The sequence below is a fragment of the Misgurnus anguillicaudatus genome, chromosome 19, assembly GCF_027580225.2.
Source record: "Misgurnus anguillicaudatus chromosome 19, ASM2758022v2, whole genome shotgun sequence".
Lineage (NCBI taxonomy): Eukaryota > Metazoa > Chordata > Actinopteri > Cypriniformes > Cobitidae > Misgurnus > Misgurnus anguillicaudatus.
This window is the reverse complement of record NC_073355.2, coordinates 30928545-30956501: the sequence shown is the minus strand read 5'-3', so window position 1 is coordinate 30956501 and position 27957 is coordinate 30928545. Positions and strand designations below refer to the sequence as shown.

Below are 27957 nucleotides of genomic sequence, written 5' to 3'. Positions count from 1 at the left end.
CACTGTCAACCTCCTCTGCATCCATCTTCGCTCTGGTATAAGTGACGAGGCACACCACACACGTGCATGCCACACGTGCACTGCCTTTTTTGTTCGATTTTTTTTCTTTTTTTAAACAGCAAGGAAAATCATCAAACTGTTATCAGAGTTTATGTTAACAAGTCCACACATTTATTTATTTAATATAATTGCAACTTTTTGCGGTCATATAATCGCACAGGCTGACATCGCGATTGCGATGCGATTAATTGTGCAGCACTAGTTAATATCATTATCTTATTTTTAACAGAGTTTAGAGTGGAGTTTGGCAGCTTTTGTATTTTTTTGCATCCTCATATATTATAGTGAAACTAAACAGAGCCAATAAAAAACTCTACATCAAAATGATAACGTTAATACTACTGATAATATGTGGCAGATCACCATCCAACTGTTACACAGTCTATATAAAGAAACTGAAAGGAAGTATGTTTTTCACATCTTGTATTCGGGCTATAAGATATAGGATCTGACCTTGTATGAATGTGTGTGTGTGTTTACAGAAGTTCATCGAATTTGAAGATGCCTTGGAGGCAGAGAAAAAGGAGTTACAGTCCATGGTTGACACCTTAGAGCTACAATCAAAACAACTGGAGCTGAAGACCAAGAACTATGCTGATCAGAGTGAGTTCATGCAGTCGTATACACACACCTGTGTGACATAACAAGTGTTTTACACAACAGAGGTTTGAGCATATTGCCCCATTAAGGCGTGATGTTTCTCTTCTGCAGTTTCTCGTCTAGAAGATCGAGAATCTGACATGAAAAAAGAGTATAATGCTCTTCACCAACGCCATACAGAGGTCAGTCAAAACCCTAACAAACACTCAAACCTCAAAGAAGCTCAGACATAACATCATATACACTGACATAAGTTTGGTTTTCTCCAGATGATACAGACATATGTGGAACACATTGAACGTTCAAAAATGCAACAGGGAAGCGGTAACCAGGAGTCCACAGGCTGCGGACGGGCGTGAGTAGCACATTAACATAATCAAATATGATAATAAAGGATATTTGGAGTGCTGTCTGAGCTCAGAATTAGCCCGAACCCAGAGTACTTTTCCCTCCATAACTGGGATAGATATACCAGTAGAGAGTAAGGCAATGGGATGAAGGATATGATGGGGGAAGCTGCAAAAATGGGACAGAAGTGAGGGACGACTATATACTGTATATAAAGACCTCTTCGTGCTGATTGGTTGGATTACACGACCATGCTCCTTTCGAACTTGGGAAAGATGCAGTGTGTAAATTTTAGCAAGGTCTATTGACAAAAATGCGATATAATATACCTAACCATGTTTTTAGTGGTGTATAAAGACAGTGCATAATGAACCATTATGCTTTTATTACCATAGAATGAGACAATTCTTTCGATATGAAAGTGGCCATTTTGCTCCACCATGTTTATACATTTCCTAAATGGACAACTTGCTCTACAGAGCGGGATTCGTCACTATGTTGTCTCAGACGTCGACATGAAAAATTTTAAAACAGATAACCCAGGATTCGGTTAACCTGGGATTTAGAATAACCCGGGGTTAACTATTTCCAGCGTGAAAAGCCCTTTTGCGCTTTGAAAGGTAAGGGTGAGCGGTGGACTGGGCCGTTGGCTGCAATTCACGAACTTACCACTAGATGGTAAGTCGCTGCAATCTACACACTGCACTTTTAAATAAACTCAATTAAAGGAACACGCCCGCATTTTGGGAATTTAGCTTATTCACCGTATCCCCCAGAGTTAGATAAGTCCATACATACCTCTCTCATCTCCGTGCGTGCTGTAACTCTGTCTGACGCAGCCCCCGCTAGCTTAGCTTAGCACAAAGACTGGAAATGCATGGCTCCAGCTAGTATACTGCTCCCAATAAGTGACAAAATAACGCGATCATTTTCCTATTTATGTGTTGTGATTTGTATAGTCAAACCGCGCACAAACAACAAGGCGACATGAGACACAGCGATCTTATAACAGTATACATACTGAGAACTATATTCTCTGAAGACGAAGCACTGCCGCATGGGCGGAGTGATCTGCTCACAGCACACGAGAAGCCCCTGGTGAGGAGCAGAGAGTTCGGTCAGAGTTGTGCAAATCACTCCGCCCACGCGGCAGTGCTTCGTCTTCAGAGAATATAGTTCTCAGTATGTATACTGTTAAAAGATCGCTGTGTCTCATATCACCTTGTTATTTGTACACGGTTTGACTATACAAATCACAACACATAAATAGGAAAATGATCGCGTTATTTTGTCACTTATTGGGAGCAGTATGCTAGCTAAAGCCACCCACTTCCAGTCTTTGTGCTAAGCTAAGCTAGCGGGGGCTGCGTCAGACAGAGTTACAGCACGCACGGAGATGAGAGAGGTATGTATGGACTTATCTAACTCTGGGGGATACGGTGAATAAGCTAAATTCCCAAAATGTGGGCGTGTTCCTTTAATATATGTTTTATACACTCACCTAAAGGATTACTAGGAACACCTGTTCAATTTCTTATTAATGCAATTAAAATGGCCCCCACAGTCACCAGATCTCTCAACCCAATAGAGCATCTTTGGGATGTGGTGGAATGGGAGCTTCATGCCCTGGATGTGCATCCCACAAATCTCAATCAACTGCAAGATGCAATCCTGTCAATATGGGCCAACATTTATAAAGAATGCTTTCAGCACCTGTTGAATCAATGACACATAGAATTAAAGCAGGTCTGAAGGCGAAAGGGGTCAAACACAGTATAAGTATGGTGTTCCTAATAATCCTTTAGGTGAGTGTATATAACGCCTTCATTTACATTTTTAAATGTTTATGGGACTTTTTAAAATAAATTTCAGTTACTTGGTGCTTCTAATTATGTTTTGTTGGTAACAATTTGGAAAACTTATAACAGAGTCCTTTCAGTTGTGAATTAAATAAACTCTGAAAACAAACTACAAGAAGTGCAAACTAATATTCTCTTGTTTTGAAACTTCAGGCATTCTGTGTTATTGGTTTATTGTTTGCATGTATAGGCAGTTTAGATGGTACAAAATGGTCCAATTATTGGAACAGTTGCCGTGGAGATGTTGTTGCTAGGGGCTGGGTGGTGATGCTCAGTGACAGATTGTCATGTCTTGCTTAGTCAGAGCTAGCATTTGGCTTTCTTACAGTCACACTTGGTAGACATGTCTGCCCACATTTAAACACAGTTAAATGATTTTTATCAATTACACCTTTTTATGCATTATACTCAAATACATTACCAATTTTTAACCTCCCTAACACATTTCATAGTCATTGTGACGTGTGCCATTGTTTGCAGTTTCATCATGTTTACAATTTCGACACAGACTAATAATAAGAATTTCATCAGTTATTATTTACAGTTTATGGCTATACCGTATGTAATGTCTGTAATTTGTTTTATGTACAGTCTTGTTCAAAATAATAGCAGTACAATGTGACTAACCAGAATAATCAAGGTTTTTAGTATATTTTTTATTGCTGCGTGGCAAACAAGTTACCAGTAGGTTCAGTAGATTCTCAGAAAACAAATGAGACCCGGCATTCATGATATGCACGCTCTTAAGGCTGTGCAATTGGGCAATTAGTTGAATTAGTTGAAAGGGGTGTGTTCAAAAAAATAGCAGTGTGGCATTCAATCACTGAGGTCATCAATTTTGTGAAGAAACAGGTGTGAATCAGGTGGCCCCTATTTAAGGATGAAGCCAACACTTGTTGAACATGCATTTGAAAGCTGAGGAAAATGGGTCGTTCAAGACATTGTTCAGAAGAACAGCGTACTTTGATTAAAAAGTTGATTGGAGAGGGGAAAACCTATAAAGAGGTGCAAAAAATGATAGGCTGTTCAGCTAAAATGATCTCCAATGCCTTTAAATGGAGAGCAAAACCAGAAAGACGTGGAAGAAAACGGAAGACAACAATCAAAATGGATAGAAGAATAACCAGAATGGCAAAGGCTCAGCCAATGATCACCTCCAGGATGATCAAAGACAGTCTGGAGTTACCTGTAAGTACTGTGACAGTTAGAAGACGTCTGTGTGAAGCTAATCTATTTTCAAGAATCCCCTGCAAAGTCCCTCTGTTAAAAAAAAGGCATGTGCAGAAGAGGTTACAATTTGCCAAAGAACACATCAACTGGCCTAAAGAGAAATGGAGGAACATTTTGTGGACTGATGAGAGTAAAATTGTTCTTTTTGGGTCCAAGGGCCACAGGCAGTTTGTGAGACGACCCCCAAACTCTGAATTCAAGCCACAGTACACAGTGAAGACAGTGAAGCATGGAGGTGCAAGCATCATGATATGGGCATGTTTCTCCTACTATGGTGTTGGGCCTATTTATCGCATACCAGGGATCATGGATCAGTTTGCATATGTTAAAATACTTGAAGAGGTCATGTTGCCCTATGCTGAAGAGGACATGCCCTTGAAATGGTTGTTTCAACAAGACAATGACCCAAAACACACTAGTAAACGGGCAAAGTCTTGGTTCCAAACCAACAAAATTAATGTTATGGAGTGGCCAGCCCAATCTCCAGACCTTAATCCAATTGAGAACTTGTGGGGTGATATCAAAAATGCTGTTTCTGAAGCAAAACCAAGAAATGTGAATGAATTGTGGAATGTTGTTAAAGAATCATGGAGTGGAATAACAGCTGAGAGGTGCCACAAGTTGGTTGACTCCATGCCACACAAATGTCAAGCAGTTTTAAAAAACTGTGGTCATACAACTAAATATTAGTTTAGTGATTCACAGGATTGCTAAATCCCAGAAAAAAAATGTTTGTACAAAATAGTTTTGAGTTTGTACAGTCAAAGGTAGACACTGCTATTTTTTTGAACACACCCCTTTCAACTAATTGCCCAATTGCACAGCCTTAAGAGCGTGCATATCATGAATGCTGGGTCTTGTTTGTTTTCTAAGAATCTACTGAACCTACTGGTAACTTGTTTGCCACGCAGCAACAAAAAATACACCAAAAACCTTGACCACTCTGGTCAGTCACATTGCACTGCTATTATTTTGAACAAGACTGTAAGTATACGTTATGCGTGCATGTGTGTGTGTTCACTTTGTGTTTTGTCTCTTTCTTTTTCTGTGCGTGTGCTGCTGTGTGTGTCGGCAGTCAACGACACACCTGGAGGAAAAGGTAAAAATGCCCCACAATCTCTGACGTTTACCCAAAACCTCTTTGCCCTTAACCCCCATTAAGACCTTTTCTTTAAAGTTTAAACCCACCGCCCTATCTGCATTCTCTAAACCTGAACCCAAACCCTTTTCGGTTTAATAGTCAGAGAATCTGACCAGTACCTCTTTCTCCTCTGTGGGTTTCGTGTGTTTGTGTGCGTTCATGCTGTTCACTCAATTCAAGAGTTCATCTTTGTATTTGACACCCAGTCTACACTTGACACAGTCGATGATTTGATGTGGCACACCGCAACGGTTTGATTTAGTTCAGACTGGAAGCATCTTTGCTACAACATTTAGAGGATATTTATAGCATAGCACAGTGACTTTTGCTATTAGTAAAATGGGTAAATAGCTTTTAGTTAAAAGTCTGATGTAAAAATTATACTTGAACTAGGGATGCATAACGATTAATCGCGATTAATCTTAAGCAGAATAAAAGATTTTGTTTACATTATATGTGTGTTAACTGTGTATAATAATTATGGATATATAAATATGCACACATGCATGTATAATTTTAGGAAAAAATATATATTTATATATTAAGTATTTATATTTATATATAATATGAATTACACATAAATATACAAATGTATATACACATGTAAACATTTCTTGAATATATACATGCATGTACACAGTTCACACACATATATGATGTAAACAAAAACTTTTATTCTGCTATAGATTAATCGTGATTAATCGTTATGCATCCCTAACTTGAACAGATGCTTCCAGTGTATATTTGATGTGATTTGCACATTTTGCAGCATAGAAGTGGTGTAAGGGTCAGTTTGGTGTGGAGCACTAAGGTTTACCTTCTTCTACCTTTCTATTTCCGCAGTAAAACAGAGCGCCCCCCGTCATTGAGTTTGTATCCTGGTGGAGATGGCATGGTACGTGGGGGTCCTGGGGGGGCTAAAATGGTTTCATCAGACGTCTGGCATTCCAGCGATCTCAGCAGACCCATCTACGCCCCTGGCTATCAGGTGTGACAGATATGACTCTGACACAAAAAGCCAGGGGAGGAGTCATAATAGTCATCATTCTGTCTGCCACTCCCACTTATACCTGCTTGTATCAGGTCACTTAATGGACCCCAGCAGGTCAACAAGGGTCCATTTTGGTTTGGGCTTTTATCTTTTACTTTTGTTACTGTATTTTTGTTCAGTGAGCGAACGTTTTTGGTCATATTTAGTCATCTGAAATTAACAGATGTGTTTTGAGCTTGTTTAATAGATGAAATCACACTAATGTGAAACATCAATACACATGTTATTAAACATCTGTTCTGTAAAGAAAATGTGATGTGTGTGATTTACCATTTTTCTAGCAATTCCAGTCACATGATCATGTCTAAGGCAGTTTTAGTTACTGCTTTCATGTAATAATGTTTATCTGTAAACTTTTTATACTGTCATGTCAGTTTATCAGTTATTAACTATATGTATTGTCTTAATGGAAGGATAGAACGGTGCTGCACATATAATATGCAAAGTATAATAAAGAGCAGCTTTGATGTATTGAAAATACCATTTAGTTTTAGTTGAATAGGCATGATAATAATCCCATAATGAATTAATTGAGTTTGTCAGTGCCTGTCTGCTTGTTTGATACATTGAATTTTCTTTTCAGGAGGACGGCTCAGATTCAGATTCTGTTGCAGCCACGCCCAGCAGCACAGGCAGCAAATCGAACACTCCCACCTCATCTGTTCCCTCGGCAACAGTTACCCCTCTTAATGATGGGCTGGTATCAGTGGGAGAGATTGACATGTCCCGGGGGCGAGGCCGCAAAAATGCAAAACGCCTTAGTAGAAACATGGAGGTGCAGGTCTCTCAGGAAACCAGGAACGTCAGCATTGGTGAGAGAGAAAGTGAAACGTTTAGGCACACAATTGAAGGGGGTTGCAAAATGTAATAAAATTTATTTATAAAATTAAATAAAAAATATATTAAATGATTTACATTTAGGCAAACAAAGAAGGAGGTTACAAAATGTAATAAAACTAGGTTATTAAATTAAAAAAATTATAAATTGATATATATTTAGGCAAACAAGGAAGGAGGTTACAAAATGTAAAACAAATTAGGTTATTAAATAAAAATTAATAAAATGATTTACATTTTGGCAAACAAGGAAGGAGGTTACAAAATGTAATAAAATTAATTTATTCAATTCTTAAACATTATGATTATTATTTACATTTAGGCAACTAAGGAAGGAGGTTACAAAATGAAATACAATTTTAAATAAAAAAATTAATTATTTACATTTAGGCAACCAAGGAAGGAGATTACAAAATGTAATAAAATTAGTTTATTAAATAAAAAATAATAACATAATTTACATTTAAGCAAACAAGGAAGGAGGTTACAAAAGGTAATAAAATTAGGTTATTAAATAAAAATAATAATAAAATGTTTTACATTAAGGCAAACAAGGAAGGAGGTTACAAAATGTAATAAAATTAGGTTATTAAATAAAAATAATAATAAAATGTTTTACATTTTGGCAAACAAGGAAGGAGGTTACAAAATGTAATAAAATTAATTTATTCAATTCTTAAACATTATGATTATTATTTACATTTAGGCAACTAAGGAAGGAGGTTACAAAATGAAATAAAATTTTAAATAAAAAAATAAATTATTTACATTTAGGCAAACAAGGAAGGAGGTTACAAAATGTAATAAAATTAGTTTATTAAATAAAAAATAATAACATAATTTACATTTAAGCAAACAAGGAAGGAGGTTACAAAAGGTAATAAAATTAGGTTATTAAATAAAAATAATAATAAAATGTTTTACATTAAGGCAAACAAGGAAGGAGGATACAAAATCTATTAAAATTAGTTTATTAAATAAAAAATAATAACATAATTTACATTTAAGCAAACAAGGAAGGAGGTTACAAAAGGTAATAAAATTAGGTTATTAAATAAAAATAATAATAAAATGTTTTACATTAAGGCAAACAAGGAAGGAGGTTACAAAATGTAATAAAATTAGGTTATTAAATAAAAATAATAATAAAATGTTTTACATTTTGGCAAACAAGGAAGGAGGTTACAAAATGTAATAAAATTAATTTATTCAATTCTTAAACATTATGATTATTATTTACATTTAGGCAACTAAGGAAGGAGGTTACAAAATGAAATAAAATTTTAAATAAAAGAATAAATTATTTACATTTAGGCAAACAAGGAAGGAGGTTACAAAATTTACTAAAATTAGTTTGTTAAATAAAAAATTTAAATGATTTACATTTAGGCAAACAAGGAAGAAGGTTACAAAATGTAATAAAATTAATTTATTAAATTCTTAAACATTATGATTATTATTTACATTTAGGCAACCAAGGAAGGAGGTTACAAAATGTAATAAAATTAGTTTATTAAATAAAAAAAATAAAATTACTTACATTTAGGCAAGCAAGGAAGGAGGTTACAAAATGTAATAAAATTAATTTATTAAATTCTTAAACATTATGATTATTATATACATTAAGGCAACCAAGGAAGGAGGTTACAAAATGAAATACATTTTTTAATAAAAATATTAAATGATTTACACTTAGGCAAACAAGGAAGGAGGATACAAAATGTATTAAAATTAGTTTATTAAATAAAAAATAATACAATTATTTACATTAAGGCAACAAAGGAAGGATGTTACAAGATGAAATCAATTTTTAAATTAAAAAAATGCTAAATGATTTACATTTAGGCAAACAAGTAACGTGGTAACAAAATGAAATACATTTTTAAATAAGAAAAAAATATTTACATTTAGGTAAACAAGGAAGGAGATTACAAAATGTAACAAATGCATTACATTTTTTTAAGTAAACGTGTTTTCTACTTTTTAATTATTTATGTACCCATAAGAAAGAAGAGATCAAAAATAATCTCATTATCTCAATTATTTCTCAGAGAGATCAGAAAGATGAAAGAAGAGCAAACAGAAGTTTTTGCTTAAGTCTCCTCATTTTCTTCTGAGAAAAAACAGAAATCTCACAAATGTCTACATTAAAGTTTCAGAAGAGATGTCAAACTCAAACATTTCTCAAAAATTTATCTGAATCCAGATTACTTTACCAATACATTTAACACTAATTTTATCGCTCCAATTTTAGGAGAAACATCTGAAACTGACTTGGGTCTTTAAAGAAGAGAACTCAGCATATTGTTTAGTCTGTCTCTAAGCCGTAAATGATCCTCTGGGTATTTGTGTTTGTATGTGTAGGTATGGGCAGTAGCGATGAGTGGTCAGAATTTCAAGAAATTATAGACTCAACACCAGAGCTGGACATGTGCTTGGACCCTCGAATTTTTGGAGGAGGAAACAGGTAGACATCTCACACACACTATACTTAATAAACAACAAGTAAACATTTACTTTAACCTTATTACACAATTGCCTGGAACCATTTAAGTTTGTCTTGCTTTGTAATAAATTACTAAATAGAAATTGCATGCTAAAAAGTTGTCTATTCAACATAGTGGCAAATCATACAAGTAAAAATGGGATGCCAATAATAACATAATATTCTTACTCCTTTGAAGTCCTTCTCAGGGCATAGTGAATGAGGCCTTCGGTATCAACACAGACTCTTTGTACCATGAGATCAAAGATGCCAAGTCTGACATAATTGGCGATGTGGACGCTGGAGCTGAACTTCTAGGTAAGCTTGAGGAGCAGTTCATATGAATCCTTTGACCTCAGCTTTAGTTACAGCTGTTAATGCACTTGTAGGGGTAACCACCTTTTATACCACGGGTCTGTTGAATGCTTTATTCTGATTGGCTAAGAAATGTTCAGTGGGTGTTGATTATTTTTCTGTAAACCGCACACCTAACTTGTTAAATGTCTTAAAATAGACACCAGAGCAATGTTTTTGGTAACCGTGGTATAAGCTGAATAATTGACTCCAGTCCTTTTAATTATTAAAAAATAATGCACACTTCGCTTCGCATCGTGCCACATTATCACCTTGGGTGTGCATTATTTTCTTATAATTCAACGGCCCGTCGTCAAGTATTCCTTATTTAAATGTTACCTGCACTTATGATGAACGATGTTTATACATTTATGTTTGAATCATTTTAAGCATTGTAGCTAAGCATATAGTGGCTGTGTTGCTGTTTTTTTGCACTTTGAACTGCACGCCACAGGATTGCTGGATGTATCCAAAGCAAGCTCTCATGGCTGTATCTCCTGCCCTTTGAGCATTTTGGTCTGATCAAATCTACTTTTTTCAGTTCATTTCAGTCATTTATGTTTGGATTTTTTTCATTTGTTTGTTTCATTATCAAGGTAGAGCTTTTGTTGATTTCTTTTGTCTCAGTATGAAGGTGGATCTTTCATTTGATTGGCCTTCTCACTCACTGACCCTTGACCCCTCTCTATGCTTCCTTCCTGTCTGTGCTTCTCTCGGCCACACCCCTAGGGGAATTCTCAGGTGTGTATCTGTTCACCGATTGGTTGGTATATTATTTCTCCTTTTTATTTGCTCTTCATACTTTTCATTAGTTCAACATCAATGTAGAACACGCTAGAAAACAGAATTAATCGCATTACTTTTGCATTTTACTAGCAAAGAATAGCGAATCTGTTTAGGATAGCATTATTGGCGTTATTGGTCTGTGCCCAGCATAGGCGGAGTTTGGGGGTGGGCAGGTGGGTCATTGCCCCCCCAAAACAGACCCAATTATGTTTTTGTCTGAATTATTATTGAAACAGAAATTTGAGTATTCAATATATACTGGGGAAATTAAGGCTAAAATAGATGTAATTCATTTAAACCATATTTAAAAATCATTAAGGTGCACGCTGTCGCTAATCTCAGTATTGCAGTACCCTTGTTTGCCGGTAGATGCCCCCTAAGCACAAACGCAAAACTCCGCCTATGGTGCCCAGTCGCAATAAACTAAAGAGACTTGTTGTGACTTCTATTAAAATTAATAACCCTTATGCAAATGTTATTCATATGAATTTATTAAACATTTAACTTTCTTTAAAGTGACTTTCATTTGCTAATAATAAAACAACCCCTTTAAATGTGACAAAACACAGAATTTCTACTTTAATTGCGTTATGAAGAGTGTTAGCAAGCAAGTGTTTACGTGTGTGTATAATGACAAACTACTTTATCTTCAGTATCTAACATGTGCCTATCCATGTTTTTCTTTCTTCTCTCAATCTGTTTTAACATCTTATCATTTTATTCTCTCATCTTCTTTCTCTTTTAACATACTTCTCTATTTGCACATTTCAAACCTTCACTCCTCCTGTGCTACAATGTCCTGCATCTCTCATTCCTCTTGTGTCCTCCTTGGCTCTCTGTTTCAGTCCGGGATGATTTCTTTGGTAAGGCTCATGGCCTCATTTTTTCCCTGTGTTGTTTTGTAGTAGGACATTATGACACCTTACTGTGATGTCACCATTTCTAGTTATTTTTCCCATTGCTTTTGCTGCCTATTAAATATGGCCGCTCTGTGCTGTGCTTTAAATGCATGGCTTTAATGCTTATAATAATAGTGTTTATCATTAGTTTCTATTCATTTTGGATGTTCACAGTTCAAGTTAAACTTTGATTAGATTTACCTTATATGTGTATTGCACAATAAATAATTCATAAATAAATCTGCCCCTTACATTATTGAAAATAATGGTGCTACAAAAGGTTCTTTAAAGCAATGCCATAGAAAAACCATTTTTGGTTTCCCAAGGAGCCATTCAGTCAAAGTTCTTTTTTTATTCTTTCTTACCTCTGCATTTTTTCAAAGTTTTTGTGAAACAAAAAGTTTCTTCAAATGTTAAACCATACAGACAAAACTGGTTCTTCTAATCTATAGCATTGTGTAGCACCATTATTGTAAGAATGTAGTCCGTTTATGTGATGTGATGTACTGTACAAGAATTCACGGTAGTCTGCTGTCCTGCTAACACTGTTTTTCCCACAGGAATGGGAAAAGAGGTGGAAAATCTTCTAACAGAGAACAAACAGCTACTGGAGACCAAGTAAGACCGAAAAAGCGTCTGTGTGTGTCAGTGCGTGTATGCATCTCTGTGTATTAGGGTTGAGAAATACCATGGGCAAGTTCATTAAGTAATTCTGCTGTGTGACAAATCCATTTTTTAAATGATTTAAAATGGCCATGAACAATCATGAAGACAATATTCCATTAAAGGTGCCATAAAATGTAAAACTTTATTTATAGGCATAGATAAATAATAATAGTTCTGTACATGGTAATGACATATCGTGAGCCTCGAACACTATTGTTTCCACCTTCTTATGTAAACCTTGTGCATGCAAAAGACCGCTGGAAAACACGCCAATCTCAAATAACACCGACTGTGACGTTACAGTCGAGATGTATGCCCAACATTAAATGATACATAAATTATAATTCTGTTACAATGCTAAAACCAAAGGTGTGACTGCTATATGTTAGTGCTATATGCTAGTAATGCTCGTGTTTAGGCTGCCAAGTTTTACTATAGACGTTACAGTTATGTTTTGCAGGTCCATACTGAAAAAAAACACAAACTCACTCAGAAACGTCCATTTCCAATCTCTGAATAATTGATTATTACTCAGAATCTGTATCTTTGTCTGATACAGGCTCAAATATAAGTTCTGTTTGCACACACACAGAGCTACTGAAATGAGCCGCTCTGAGAAAAAGCCAATCAGAGCAGAGCTCAACATTATTATTCATCATAACCCATTCAAATAGGGTAATAATAAACCATTTCATTTTGAGGACAAATCTAGGGTTGTAAATAGACATGTAAAATGTCTCTGGATCATTTTTGTACTTAAAGGGATAGTTCACCCAAAAATTCTGTCATCATTTACTTACTCTAATGTTGTTACAAACCTGTATATATTTCTTTGTTCTGATGAACATGAATGAAGATATTTTAAAGAAATGTTCATAATAAAACCGTTTGCAAACTTGGTTACAAACTTTCCCTTAAAATATCTCCCTTTGTGTTCATCAGAACAAAGAAATGTATACAGGTTTGTAACGACATGAGAGCAAGTAAATGATGACAGAATTTTCAATTTAGGGTGAACTGTCTCTTTAATAAAGCCACATACCTTCTATACAATGTAACATATTGTATCAATGCATTCTTTGGCACCTTAAAGCCTCTCAATTAAAAAAGATAAAATAGAATTTAATGCGGTAGCTGTGCAGACATTGCCCACTTGCACATCTACATCTATTACAGTTAGACATGTAGATCTGTGCCGGTTTTGAAGCAGTGTTGTGCCATGTGTAGGAATGCACTGAACATTGTGAAGAATGACTTGATTGCTAAAGTGGACGAGCTGTCAAGTGAACAGGAAGTTCTTCGGGAAGAGCTGGAAACGGTGAAACAGTCCAAGACCAAAGTGGACCAGCGGGTTAAAGAACTGGAGGAGGAGCTCAAGAGGTAAAACCTCAGTCTGGATATTTTACTGCTTGTCAGGTATCCACAGTATCTGCAATGTTCCAGTGATGCTCCACCACTTTGCGTCTTAATGTTTTTTTCATTGAAGGTTGAGAGCAGAGGCTTTAGGATCATCTCAGGATTGTAAAGATGAAGGTGGAGAAGATGTAAGTTAAACATTTTAGTCATATTCCAAACCTAATGTCTTAAATAACTGCATATGCTTGTTGCATTTGATATTAAAATATTAATATCACTCATGATAAGAATTTGAGAAAATATGCTGCCTGGCTAAAAAAATTGCACACTGTTATTTTTATTGGAACATTCTTCCAGCTTTGATTATGACACACATTTATTTTAGCATTGCTTCAACAGCCTTATGCAATGTCACAATGCGTATTTCCATCCAGAGTTGCATTCATTTTTGGCCGAGATTTTGTATTGATCACTGGAGAGATCCCAAACATCCCAAAAGACATTTAATGGGCTTCAGGTCAAGACTCTGTATTGACCATTACAAATATGAAATTAACCTCCTTAACAGTTTTTTTTCTTTATCCAGATCAGTAATTCTGAAATAGAGCAATATCTTTTTTACATCTATCATCAGATAAGGTGAAAACTGTTTTTAAACTCCAAACTGCGACATTTTTCGGCCAGGCGGTGTATTAATACTGTAAATAAACAGTCAATGATTGGCCTTGCTTTGTCACGCTCTATCAGTTTTCAATTAAAAATGCTACGAATAATAAACCTCTGTGCAATGCTTTATGCGGCTCCTGTTTAACGCTATGAAATGCAAGCTTGTGTAAAGCCCTAAAAACTAACCTCAGCTCCACTGCTGCTCTGTGCTGCGTTGCTCCATGGTGCAGTACTCGTCTCCTCTGCAGGACGACGTTGCCATGACGCAGAGGCGACGGTTTACGCGTGTGGAGATGGCCCGTGTACTGATGGAGCGTAACCAGTACAAGGAGAGACTGATGGAGCTTCAAGAGGCCGTGCGCTGGACCGAGATGATCAGGTGATGGAGAAGCCAACTTGCATTCACACATACAAAATCATTACAAGAGCAGATAAACACAGCCATTCCTCACAATCTTATCAGAAACCTTCATCTTTTTTGTCCACTTCGCTCCCACAGGGCTTCTCGCGAGAGTCCTCCACTACCCGAGAAAAAGAAATCTATAATATGGCAGTTGTGAGTATTTCACCAGGTTTTGACATTTCCAGTGTTTGTAAACAGGGTTCCCACGGGTCCTTGAAATCCTTGAATGTTTGTGAATCTGGGGGGGAATTCAAGGCCCTGGGAAGTTTTTGAAAATATACATACATAGATACAGGTCATTAAAAGTGCTTGAATCTATGTTAAGCAAGAAGTTTTCTGGAAAAAAAATCCATATTATTCCCTGTGTAGTGTACGATAATATCAAAAAAATTCTAGACGTTTTATAGACGTTGCTTAAATCTTCTGTTTGCGAATGTTGATTCATACCAAAATGCTTTTTTGCATAGTTGTGTTTGACACATGAAAACGTCTCAGGTTACATATGTAACTGTTGTTCCCTGAGAAGGGAACGAGACGCTGCATCTCCCTTGCCATACTTCCTGCATCCCTGTAACGGCGTCTTTGGCAATGTTTCAGATAGCGATATACTTCCTGGCTCCCGCGTTACCCTGTCTTTGTTGTTAAGCCTCACAATTGGTTGAATTTGATATACACATTCAGACGCACTTATCTCGGAGGCGTCCCCAAAGTGTCACCGCAGTGACGCAGCGCGAGTTCCCTCGAAAGGGTACTGTAACAATGTATCTTACTCGATGTAACCTTGCTCTCACTTGAAATGTTTCCCCACATTAAGTCCTTGAATTTGAGAGTATTGGATCTGGAAAGTCCTTGAAAGGTCCTTGAATTTGAAGTTAACTAAGGTGTGGCAACCCTGTGTAAAGATAATGATTGTTTTTATTAGGTTCACACGGATGTTCAAGAACTGGATAACAGCATTTGAATGACTTTAGTTTTGCTTTACTGTCTTCTACACTCCCAAAAAATCCATAACTTCTTCCTTGATCTGTTCACTTCCCCCTATTTCCTCCTTCAGCTTCGCGCGTCTTTTCAGTTCTTCTGCGAGTCCTCCTCCAGTGAAACGGCCATACACCAGTGTCAACATCCACTACAAGTCTCCGTCTATTGCTGGCTACAACCAAAGGCGCTCACAAACCATGTGTCAGATTTCCACCTCCAACTGCATCCTGGAGTTCCTGCCTGAAGAGTGAGAACATATGAATATGTGTCTGTGTGTCACGTGATCTTACATCTTCATTCACACACAAGTCTGTTTGTTCTCCCTCATTCTCTGTGTCCATCCTAGTGTATTCTCTCTCTTTCTTACGCTCAGGCAAGCAGGCGCCATCTAAATGCTGTGTGCTAATGCTGCATTTGACTGTTAGCTATTCACACTCACAGTCTCACATGTACATGAGAAATATTTTATACAGTAACGGCATTAGATTTACAGTAAATTATTATCTGACCCATTTACACACATACAAGTTGATCTAAATGACAGCATAAGCTGTATTCATATAGTTATGATACAAACTATCTTTGATATAATGAGAAATATTTAAATATCCAAAAGTCCCCTAAGGGAGGTTTCTGCCATATTTATTTATTTATTTATTTTTGATCCAGATTTTAATATTACTACCCAGGTAACTTGCTTTTTTAAGTTAAACCAACAATTTTATGGTAGCCACTAGCCAGGTAACTTTCATTAGTCGTCTTTATTTTAAACTTTTGTTCATATAAACACATACATTATAGGTGAATGCTTCATTGCAGGCCTTGTGCTTTTTTGCCAATGTGTCTCTATGTTATATGTGCAGTATAACACTTACCGTTTAACATCTCGCTGTGTGTCTGTCTTTTACGTCTGCTGTGTTTCTGTTTTGGCCTCGGCGGGCTGGCTGGCTTGCTGACTCTCTCGCTCTTTCGCTCAAGCTTCCTCTCTCTTTTGCTTCGTCCTGTAGACTTCCCAGTAACGGTGTTGCGTCTCTCCTCAGCGATTCAGCGCTTTGTACTCGCAGAGAGCAGCGTCGAGAGCAATACCGGCAAGTGCGTGAGCACATGCGCCGGAAAGACGGTCCCATGCAGACCTGCGGCTGGAGCGTCCCACCCCGATTCAAACAGGTATCTGGATCTATGTTGACCCTTGACCCTGTCAGCAGTGCATCAACAGACTGAGGTTATACTGAAATAGCATAATAACAGTATACTTGTATCATCACTGCAGTGTGTACAACTGTGGTGTCGCAAAAGGCGATGTCGTCAACTTGACCTGCCATTTTCAGTGAGGTGAATGAGCCAGAAGTAATCTCCTGACTAAATAAGACTTAAATGTTAGGTTAAAACTGGATTAAAAATGCAGAATTACTGTTGTTACTCTAAAACCAGACACCAGTTAAATTAAACATGCAGTGTGATGAGGTCATGTTACAAAAGATACATTACAAGCTTAAAAATTCACAACAATCCAGCATACATCTGTTTAAAATGTTTATTTCGGATTAATTTGGTGTTTTGTCACTGTTTAAAAAAAGTATATATATTAGGCACTATATACATCCATCATAAAAGTAATTCAAATGACTCTAATTGGTTAAAGTATGTCATCTGACGTGAAAAGATACGTTTGTGAGAGGAAACAAACATTTTGGGCTTATTTAGTGATCATGTATTATTGTAAACATACAGATCATCACAGTAAATTCAAATATGGCAGCACATTGTTAGCTTCGAAGCTCAGGAACATGATGGCATTTTAATATTGCTTATTTAAAGGTGCACTGTGTAACTTTAAGAAGAATGTCTTGACAGAAATGCTAAACATAACTATATTATCAGTGGTATATAAACACCTTACAAAATGAGCTGTATTGTTTTTATTACCATAGAATGAACCATTTTGCACAGCCATGTTTCTACAGTAGCCCTAAATGGACAAACTGCTCTATAGAGTATGTTTTGTCACTACTTTGTCTCAGACGATCACGTGTTTCTCCTGTGACAGCTACCGTAGCTTCACTATGCGTTTCGAAAGGGAGGGGTGAGCTGTAGATTTACTGGCCGTCCACACCGGACACGGTAGAGCCGGCAAGCGCACGTGATTTACATGTTAAGTCAATTCAAAGACGCGAAACGCTCATTAGGCGCGACGTGAATGGCACGAAACGCACAGAAGGCATGGATGGCGCGTTCCGAGTGAATTGAGCATTGACGCGAGAAACGCACGAGTTGAAAAATGTGAACTTCAGCGGACTTTCGCGCCGCGTTAACCAATTAGGACCTTGCTGTAGTAGTGACGGGATTACAGGAAGCGAGCAGAGTCTTAGTAGAGTCGCAGAAGCCCTTCCCATGACGCAAATTTCCGCGTGAATGTCTCGAATGACTACAATTATATGCGCGGCTTTTGCTAAACGTGTTTGCTATACCAAGAAAGTAACAAAATGAAAACCACTATTTTCTGATTCAAACTTTCACATAGCATATTTAGATTATAATAACATTAAACATTTAAATCCATAATTTGATTTTCAAAGATTTATTATAAAAAAAAATTTCTGCAAAATGCAATAAATCCATAAGTTTTTTTTTCAAAATGCTATAAATCTATTGAATCAATATATAAATGTGCATTCATCTTTGCCATGTTATATTCATTTAGTTGACTAGTGATATACACTGATTAAAAAAACAAACATTAATGACATTAATCAAAACACTTACTTTGTCATATTAATTTCTGCAGTCATCCTTGGCACATCGTCGCTGAACTGTTTTGACATCAATCAGCTGTAAAATATTTTGGTCCTGCTCGATTTTCGTTGACTTCAAGTAAAATAATGAAAAGGTTTTCATAAGATCCCCTAAAGTCAATGTGTTAGCATGACAAAAGCTTGATCCTGTCATGTGAGAACGAGCAACAGCCGGCATTTTTCCGTCACCCGAGTGCCCGAGTAGCTCAGGTTTATCAATGCCATCAAAAGTATTATTTTGTTTTTGTTTGTTTGTTGACCACGAAGTAGATTCAATGCTCCGCCATTGTTGTTTACAATGTGTGGAATGTTGCGCTGTGATTTGTTGAGCGGATTTATTGCATTCTGCAGAGAAGGAGGAATAGCGTTTATCGTGTTTTGGTAAAAAAAGGGAGAAAAGATGACAGAATAACATGGCGGATATCGGATTTTGCATAAAATTAAGAATTTACTTTTTAATACTGACCTGATACAATACTGATTTTGGTGGTAACTATTAACTATTTATCGCGTTTTGGAACCAAACTCTTCAAATATTCCACACGTGTTGCTTCAGTGAAGGGCTAAACCAAATTTGTACTGTTAATTTAGAATTTTAATTTTGGACCCTTTGAGCAAGACTATCATAAGTCAAGTGCAAAAGTGTGCCAGTGAGAAAATTAAAAGCTCACACCTGTTGTCAAGCAAATAAACTACACCTGTACTTTTGTTGTTGCACTGTCAGAGGTTATGTTGAAATGTGGGAATGTTTAGCTTTATGTCGTGCTGGTTTCTGGAATGGCAACAGTATTAGGGTTGCCATAGGTATGTTTGTCAGGGTTGCCGTGGTGACGGTGTCACCGTGGCTCTAACTGTGATCTCCCACAGAATGGCTCCCAGGCGGACAGCGGCCAAGATGCCACAGCGAAGAGGACACAGGCAAGTCTCAGCGGCAGAGGGCCAGCATGCACCTCTCCCATCCTGCCCCTTTAAAACCCAGCCCTAACCTATCGTCGATTCAGTCAGCAAATCGTAATGCAGAGACAACAACAAAATGTTTTTGCTATGTTACATAAAGTATATGCACCTAGCCAGCACTGAATATTAACCAGCGCAGAGTAATACTGTAGCATTCCTGCTTACTAAATGTTGCTAAAACTATAAAACCAATGTTCAGCGCACTAGGTACCTAGCTGAAACATCTTAATTTATATGTTTACATATCCGTTTCTCATGGAGTAAATGTGAATCTGATATGTAAACCCCAGTTTACACTATAAATAGGAGTCATAATGCACTATAAATGTATTATTACTATGTACTATTCTTTAAGATGCCATGTAGATGCCATGGTACATATGTGACGCTGTGAAAATCAGCCTCATAATCTAATTGTTTAAATTTTTTGACATTACTCTATTTGGTCCATATTAAAGATATCAAAGTTATATTTTCGGGTCAGTGAAAAAAACGGTTTGGCAAGATGAGAAATTCAAAAATATTTTTAAAAAACTTAATTAGGTTTTTTTCAATGCACATAGTGTATTTATGTTAATTTTATGCAATAAAAAATTTAATTGACCGATTTTTATGAAAGTTAAGACCGAATGGACCTGAAAATGTCAAATGGTGTAACCGCCAATTGCGCCAAAGAATGAGAAATATTAAATATTTTATCCACATTGATGGCATGTAAGCGTAATCATCAAAACAAGAAAGTAATAATTTTAAAAATTCATACGAAAATACATTTTATTAGTTATTTCTGAATGTAAATTTTTATGCGTTTTTGTAATATTTGTCCTGACATGCTGAAAACAACTCTTGTTTTCTAAATAATCTTTGACAAATGATGTAAAAATGCAGGTAAAAAAATCAAATTACACTAAACTAAATGATTATATTTTATTCCACATTTCTTATGAATATATTTATATTTTCATTTAAAAAAATTAGCAATTGACACAGACCGGTTACACCATATTGACATTTTTGCAATTATCCCCCAAATATTCTTTCAAAATGAAATAAAACCAGAAATTTTAGACTTGCTCCTCAAAAACGAGAATGTATGGAAGTAATCTGCAAATTTATTTTGAAATCTTCCCCATTTATATTTAATTGAACCACACAGACACAAAATAATTAACGTCACGTCATTGACCCTTTCACAGAATCTTCTTCACATTATAATTTTATGTAGAAAACAGTAAATCAAAAGAAATGACTTTAGCTGATTATTCACAGACAGGGTCACAAATATGGGAATAATTCAGTACAATAGTATATATTAAAGTAACATGGTATTATAATCTGATACAGTCACTTAGTACCATGGTACTGTACTGATATGGTACTTTTATAAATGTACCCTGTAATGGTTGTGACTCACAACTTGTGAGTAAAGAAAAGTATATACTGAGTCTTAGATGAAGCAAATTAATTGAAATTATTATCATAGATGTTATTTTGAGATTATTCTGACAAACTTATCTGGCCCATATCCAAATCTCATTCAACGCTTTTTTCTGCCCAGGGCATTTGCTGACAATACAGTGTAACTGCTATCATTGCGCATGCGTCTGCCTTGCAACCCTCTAACAGACTTTAGTCTACTGCTCTGGTTTGCTTTTCTATTTATCTTTTCTCTGTCTATCTGCCTGCTCTGGATCAAAGCAGTCTAAACAAGGGCATGATGGGTGAATTTAGCATCGTTCTGCCTGTATAGTTTGGCAGTGATTTTAATAGCAGTGGTTTTCTGAACATCACTACCTTCCTGTGCCCTTGCAGACCAATGAGAAAGAAGATAACCGTATGAAAAATGTTCCTGTTCCAGTATACTGCCGCCCTCTGGTGGAGAAAGATCCTAACAGGAAGGTACAGGATGCACACACACATAAAAACTTACTTTGTGGTTTCTTTTTGAAGCTTTGGACTCAAACTTTTGTTCTGTCGCTCAGCTGTGGTGTGCAGCCGGTGTGGATCTGACTGGCTGGAAGACGTCCAACCAGGACGCTGCAGACGTGAAGCCGACCAATGGCTCAGATCCGCTAACCGGTGAAGCTGAAGTCGGAGACAAGAGCGAGCATAGCTCACCAGAGAAAAAGAAGGTCGGCATCTAAAATAATTAAACGGTGACATAAGTTATATAATTTCATAAATGAATAAATAATTTCATATATAATGTTCATAAAAAATAAATACGGTAAACATATTGTATACCAGAAATACATCAGTGTTTCTCAACCAAGGGGCCTTAAGATGACTTAATATTATTCAAAATAAGTCAAAAAAGCATTACAATAAGATAAAACAACTAAAAATTTCTATTTTTTATTGTTTGATTATTTTGTAATAAATATAAATTTGTCTAGCCATGTCGAGGTCTAAAGCATTCTATTGGGTAGAAGTAAAGTAAGGGGGGACTTCAAATATTGTTTTGGGCAATATGGGGGCCTTGAAGTGAAAAGGTTGACAACCACTGGTTTTTATTCAGTATATGAGACTAGGTCTGTAAGATCTCATAATAACTCTAATTTTAATATTAGGAGCATCAAAGTTTCATGGACACTAATTGTGTTCACATTGATTTCAATCTTAATATTTCAAACTCTGTCAATATTAAAGATATTTTTACAGAATTTCATAATATTATGTATTATCAGCCCATTCTCATGAAATGCGTATAAATAGCACGCAATGTGAAAATAGTACAATACATATGCCAAATTCCAATTTTACGTGCATATGATAAGCCAGTCCTTCCCATTCACTTATACGCCACATCTTTTCGTGTTGATTTATTTATTGTTTTTTTTCTGTTTTTTTTTACATTGTCGCTTGGGTTTGGGGTTAGAGCCAGTTTTTTTTACATGAAATGACATCCTAACCTAAACCCCAACTCTAACCCCAACTCCAAGCGAAGAAGATTTAAAAATAGACAAAACATGAATAAACCTTTATATTAAATGACATCCTAAAGCAAACCCCAAACCCAAGCGACAATGTAAAAAAAAAGAAAAAAAGAGAAACCAATCAATAGAACGACACGAAAAGATGCACCATATTAAGTAAACGGAAAGGGGTGGTGTATGTGCACACAAAGTTGAAATGTGGTGTATGTTTTGCACGATTTACACTGCGTGCTATTTATACGCATTTCATGAGAATAGGTTTGTATTCTGACTTTACATAGAAAAAAATAAATCACAATCAGTCACATATCTGTTATTGACAGAGAGATCACTTTTATTTTGCATGTTTTTATTTAACTCTTTCCCTGCCATTGACAAGTTGTCTTGTCAATTAAAAGAAAATATTTTCCCACCAATGACACTTTCCTGATGAGTTTTTATGATAACCTGTAATGGCGCTCTTACCCAATTCATCAAAAACTGAAGCAAAAAGTAATTTTACAAGTTTTAAACTGTGTGTATGGTTTGATGATTGCTCTGAATATGTTTGCTAACAAAATCCCTTTACAAAAAATGCAATTATTTCAACTTTTTGCATAAAATTTGGTATTTTTTTTATATAAACCCACCCATATTTAATAGGTTATAAAGAAAGGGAACAAATGAAAAGATAGGTAATTGTTTTTCCTGTTTTGTTTGTTTGTTTGAAAGCAGAGGGTCTGTTTTTTAATTTGATATATTTGTATGTTTATATATTTATAGAAAAAAATTCCTGGAAGGTATTTTGTGAAAATCACAAAAAAATGTCGGCAACTTTTTTTTAATGTTGCTGGCGGGGAATGAGTTAATTTTTATTTTACATTTTAGTTTCAAATTAAAGTGAAAAAGAATTAAAGTGAGTTTTTAATAACACAATTATACAATATGTTTACATAAAATTTGTTTGTCCTATATAAGCCTAAGGAACTGCACGAGACAGACTCCATGAGCAGCCGTGTATGGATCCTGACCAGCACTCATTCAGCTAGTAAAGTGGTCATCATCGATGCCAACCAACCCTGCTCACTAGTTGACCAGTTTAATGTGTGTAACGCCCATGTGCTTTGCATCTCCAGTGTTCCAGGTGAGTGTGCCGGTTGTTGGCTGAACATAAATAAACATGTAATAAATAGTATTCAACAATGACAAGGGTTTCAATTACAGGTACAAGAGATTTGCTCCACCTAACATTTTAGTGTAAACACCACCCACACATAGAATTGTAATCATTGTAGTAGACATATTGCGTAATTCTTGATTACAGTTACAAGTGCATATTTCCATGCATGTGTGTGTGCGTAGCGGCCAGTGAGAGCGATTACCCAGCAGGTGAGATATTTCTGGAGCAGCAGGGCGGAGGTGACGGTGCCTCAGAGGAAAAGGGTGGAGTGGAGGGCATGTTGGCAGGGATCACAATTGTGGGCTGCGCCACCAACTGCAGCGTAGTACGCAGCAACTGTTCCTCTCGCACTGATACGCCTGTGCAGGACCGAAGCCAAGGTAAACTAAACGCTGAATTCAGTGATTACCTGTAAAGATGTATGTGTGTGTTTTTAAAAGATGGGAGTTAAATTCTTTTGCATTGCTGATACCAATTGAGCACAGGAACACTTTTAGTTTAAGCTAATTCTTTTCACCATATTTGTCTTGTATCATAAGTGAATAGTGCATACCCCTGAAGCATTGGTTGTATGGCTTTATATTTCCTTGTGCATGTGTGTGTAGCTCCTACAGCTCCTGTGTGTAGAAGTTTGGCAGTGTCACAGTCTGCAGAGGAGGCAACAGAAGCCATTGAGGTGTCAGAGGAGGCGGGGACAAATGAGAACACGGACAACACCCTCGGATCCTTCACAGAGCATGTCTTTACAGACAACACACACAGGTACCTCACACATAAACAGGGTCTTTAATACCACACTTTAAAACCACAGTAAACTGTTTAACTTAAAATTTAACCCCTTACTCTCTGCGGACCCGCCGGCAGTTCTTAAAATTGCATCATCAAGTTTTTTTTTTTAAATTGTAGAGCACAAACTTTTCTGTAAAATAAGACCATTTTTATAAATTTACTCCAAAGTATGTGGCTAGATGACTCTTTGCATCCCCAATTCTGCAAATATATTTCTTTTTTTTTTTTGATCGTGTGCTATTTTACTTTTTTATTATGTATATTTTTTATTTGTCTTTTTTATTGGTTGAAATACAAGACTGGTCTCTTGCATTCTGGGAGGGGTCAAGGCGTATATCATAGATGTTATATTGATCTAAACTTTCCAAGTATGTACAGTAGGTTGTTGTATTGTTTGTGAAAATCATTCAATGTTGTACATATTTAGATCAATTCAGCATTCCCAGACAAACCTAGCTTTTGTAAGTGATCAGATTTACAATTTACACCTATAACAGGACAGGTGAAAAATGTATATCCCACTTTAATCCTAATAGATTGGATTTGTCTCGTGTCAAATTTTTTTACGTCAATTAGATATAGAAATTGTACAGATTGATGAAAGGATTTGTTGCTTTGTAGAAATTTTGTTTATGCAAGATCAAATTTGCTTGAACGTAACTTGGCTTAACTTTAGGAAATGATTTATGGGTGTGCATGTTCTGTTCTGATGTGTGTTATACTGAAACATCAGTGAGGCGGGTGTGCCGAAGGAGCGGGTAACATCAGCTCCAAAAGACTCAGAGGAAGGAGGAGATGATGGTGCAGGAACGAGCGCAGCTCCCACTATGTGGCTTGGAGCCCAGAACGGCTGGTTAATATCAGATCACACTCTCATTTCTCTATCTCTAACACACACTTACCCAAAGCAATACATAACCACATACAACGAAATATGTGTATTTTTTTAACATTACTCACAATGTAAAACACGCAATTTCTTTCCTCAGGCTTTATGTTCACTCGGCAGTGTCAAACTGGAAGAAGTGTCTCCATTCAATCAAACTTAAAGATTCTGTACTAAGCTTGGTGTAAGTATAAAGGTTTGAAAAGGATAAATTTGATTAAAAATAACACCTGTTTAAAGAGCTATAGTAATTTTTTCCTCGATTTGTGTTGTAGGCATGTGAAGGGCAGGGTTTTGGTTGCGTTAGCCGATGGCACTCTTGCAATCTTCCACAGAGCTGAAGGTTTGCTTTATCCCACCTGTGTCCTGTAGTCAACATTTTACTTACATAAAATGAATAGGATCACATTAATAGATACATTTGTGTGAAATCTCCACATAGATGGACAATGGGACCTATCTAACTATCATCTAATGGATCTGGGGAGACCCCACCACTCCATCCGATGCATGGCTGTGGTGCATGACAAAGTCTGGTGTGGTAACAAGAACAAGATCCATGTCATCCAGCCCAAGAGTATGCAAATTGAGGTAAGACATGAGGCCAAATATATTTATCTTCTGTTTTTACCTGCATCAGAAAACATCTGCTGGTTCAAATGCCTGTGGTTTCTGTTCTAAAATGTTTGTTCCCTTATTTCTCTGAGTCTCATTTTGTCTCCGTGTTTTTCTTTCTGCTTTATATAGAAATCTTTTGACGCTCATCCACGCAAAGAGAGTCAGGTGAGGCAGCTGGCGTGGATCGGTGATGGAGTCTGGGTTTCAATTCGTTTGGATTCAACCCTTCGCCTGTATCATGCACACACACACCAGCATCTACAGGACGTGGATATTGAACCATATGTCAGCAAGATGCTCGGTAACACTTGTTTATGTGACATCAACACAAAGTCCTGCTTTATATCATTCTGATAGTTGAATACATTTACAGAATTATTCTTTTTTTTATTGTAGTTGCTTTTATCTGTATTTTTGATACTTGGGCCTAACTTGTTTTATATTGCATTGAATATCTGAATATTTATAAAAAATATATTAGTTGTATTTTTATTATATAATTGTATATCATGAAATATTTAAGCAATATCGCTCGAGTAGGAGTGTGATATAGCTCTATATCATCACGGCTGTGATTAGGCCAGAGTGCCGGAGGCAATCACAGCCGTGATGATACAGAGCCATATCACACGACTCTGAGAGCGATATTGCTTTTATACAACAGTTCGACGGCACACGTTTGAAAAACTAAAACTAGAAAACAACAACAGAGTTATTTTAAAAGCCTCTTTGTTTGAGAACTACTTTTTCCGCCACGGATTTGAGGGCTGCCAGAATGACAGGTAACACTTCGGCTGCTTTGAATCTAATAATAACTCAATGGACGGATAGGCGTTTCTTTATATTAACGTTTCTTGGTCACAAAGTGTAGTTTTAAGATTAGTTCAGTCGAGAATGTATATGTATTATATTTAAATCTGCAGTCGATTAGTAAAGATAGCGCCTGTTTGAACGTTTGCTTAGTGAGATTCGGTACGTATGAGAACCAAAGCATGAGCGGACGTCAGTGTTCACTCGCCCTGCTGACCACCGCCCTCTCTGGGCTACATCTCTGACAGGGATTCCCTGGCTCTGATATTCGCCTTGTTTGTTTTTGATGGTCAAAATGAGATCAAATCCGCAGTATTTGGTGTCATGATGAAACTATTACTTGTTTTCTTATTCATATTTAGTGTCTTTTGTGTTGTTATTGTTTTGACGCGATGTAAAAGTTAATAAAACTATACTTATATAATGTTACTTTTGGTTTCCCATTTACTCTTAATGCGATACGAGCACTCGATTATTATTAAACTTTGTTCTTGTCAGTACTATATAAAACTGTTTATAAGTGTCAGAGATATGTTTTTGCATGCTGCTTATAAATATACCAGGGGCGATATCTCATAACATGTTTTAATAGTCACGTCGCGATTAAATAAATAATCAATGTCCACATTTAAAAGCTGCGGGGCTTACCTGCAGTTCCACGGTGTTTTCGCGTTCTGGTAAGAGATATAGCTCCAGAAAAAAAAACGAGTGTTTACATTCCTCTTTCCAAGTGTCCACAAGATGTGACAAGACATTAATCCCATTAAGTTTAACGTAACATCCAAGAGCGCTGATCTTTAACGGAATAATAACTTCCGATTGGGATTCACCGACTGATTTACGAGCTAGTGAACTAATAAGACACACGGAGAGTGTTTAAAAACAGCGCGTCTGTGTTTTTCCATTCAGAGATGAGCCTGTTTAGGACCTCCATTCACTAGGTGGCGGAATGATACGAAAGGTGAAGCGGTTACAGTGCCGTTATCAGCACAATATTGCATAGCTCTTAGCTTCGAGAACCAGAAAGAACTGTTGTATAAATATAAATAACAATATGTATAGTATATTTTATTGTGCAATTATCTGATAATTTCTATTAATGTAATTATATAACATTTGATCATTAATTTAGATTTTATTACTGCATAAGCCACTATGTCAAGAAATTGTTAAAAATATCAATCAAGTATTTAACTGAAAGAAAAAAGCTTACACTAGAAGATCAATTTGATAAAAATAGTATATATATTTTTTACTTTGTGTTGATTATAAGCATATTGCATTTTATTTA

At 36.3% G+C, this 27957-nt stretch overlaps 1 protein-coding gene across 19 annotated transcripts in view; it reads left to right on the top strand.

Annotated features, from left to right (window-relative positions):
- mapk8ip3 (mitogen-activated protein kinase 8 interacting protein 3) overlaps window positions 1–27957 on the top strand; it is a 38160-nt gene that overhangs the window by 5494 nt on the left and 4709 nt on the right. For 2 of the 19 annotated variants that reach the window (XM_055194305.2, XM_055194299.2), the window contains exons 2-29: window positions 543–663; window positions 772–842; window positions 930–1015; window positions 5173–5196; window positions 6082–6226; window positions 6873–7101; window positions 9491–9593; window positions 9811–9929; window positions 10695–10706; window positions 11597–11614; window positions 12211–12268; window positions 13544–13696; window positions 13803–13860; window positions 14569–14717; window positions 14838–14894; window positions 15796–15966; window positions 16727–16886; window positions 19379–19429; window positions 21281–21367; window positions 21451–21600; window positions 23362–23527; window positions 23746–23943; window positions 24169–24325; window positions 25086–25205; window positions 25342–25422; window positions 25514–25581; window positions 25681–25829; window positions 25986–26157. In XM_055194305.2, coding sequence (XP_055050280.2) covers window positions 543–663; window positions 772–842; window positions 930–1015; window positions 5173–5196; window positions 6082–6226; window positions 6873–7101; window positions 9491–9593; window positions 9811–9929; window positions 10695–10706; window positions 11597–11614; window positions 12211–12268; window positions 13544–13696; window positions 13803–13860; window positions 14569–14717; window positions 14838–14894; window positions 15796–15966; window positions 16727–16886; window positions 19379–19429; window positions 21281–21367; window positions 21451–21600; window positions 23362–23527; window positions 23746–23943; window positions 24169–24325; window positions 25086–25205; window positions 25342–25422; window positions 25514–25581; window positions 25681–25829; window positions 25986–26157 — 3133 coding nt within the window. The remainder of the gene's footprint in view (window positions 1–542; window positions 664–771; window positions 843–929; window positions 1016–5172; window positions 5197–6081; window positions 6227–6872; window positions 7102–9490; window positions 9594–9810; window positions 9930–10694; window positions 10707–11596; window positions 11615–12210; window positions 12269–13543; window positions 13697–13802; window positions 13861–14568; window positions 14718–14837; window positions 14895–15795; window positions 15967–16726; window positions 16887–19378; window positions 19430–21280; window positions 21368–21450; window positions 21601–23361; window positions 23528–23745; window positions 23944–24168; window positions 24326–25085; window positions 25206–25341; window positions 25423–25513; window positions 25582–25680; window positions 25830–25985; window positions 26158–27957) is intronic. The other 17 variants (XM_073857439.1, XM_073857440.1, XM_055194301.2 and 14 more) reach the window with 16 other exon arrangements.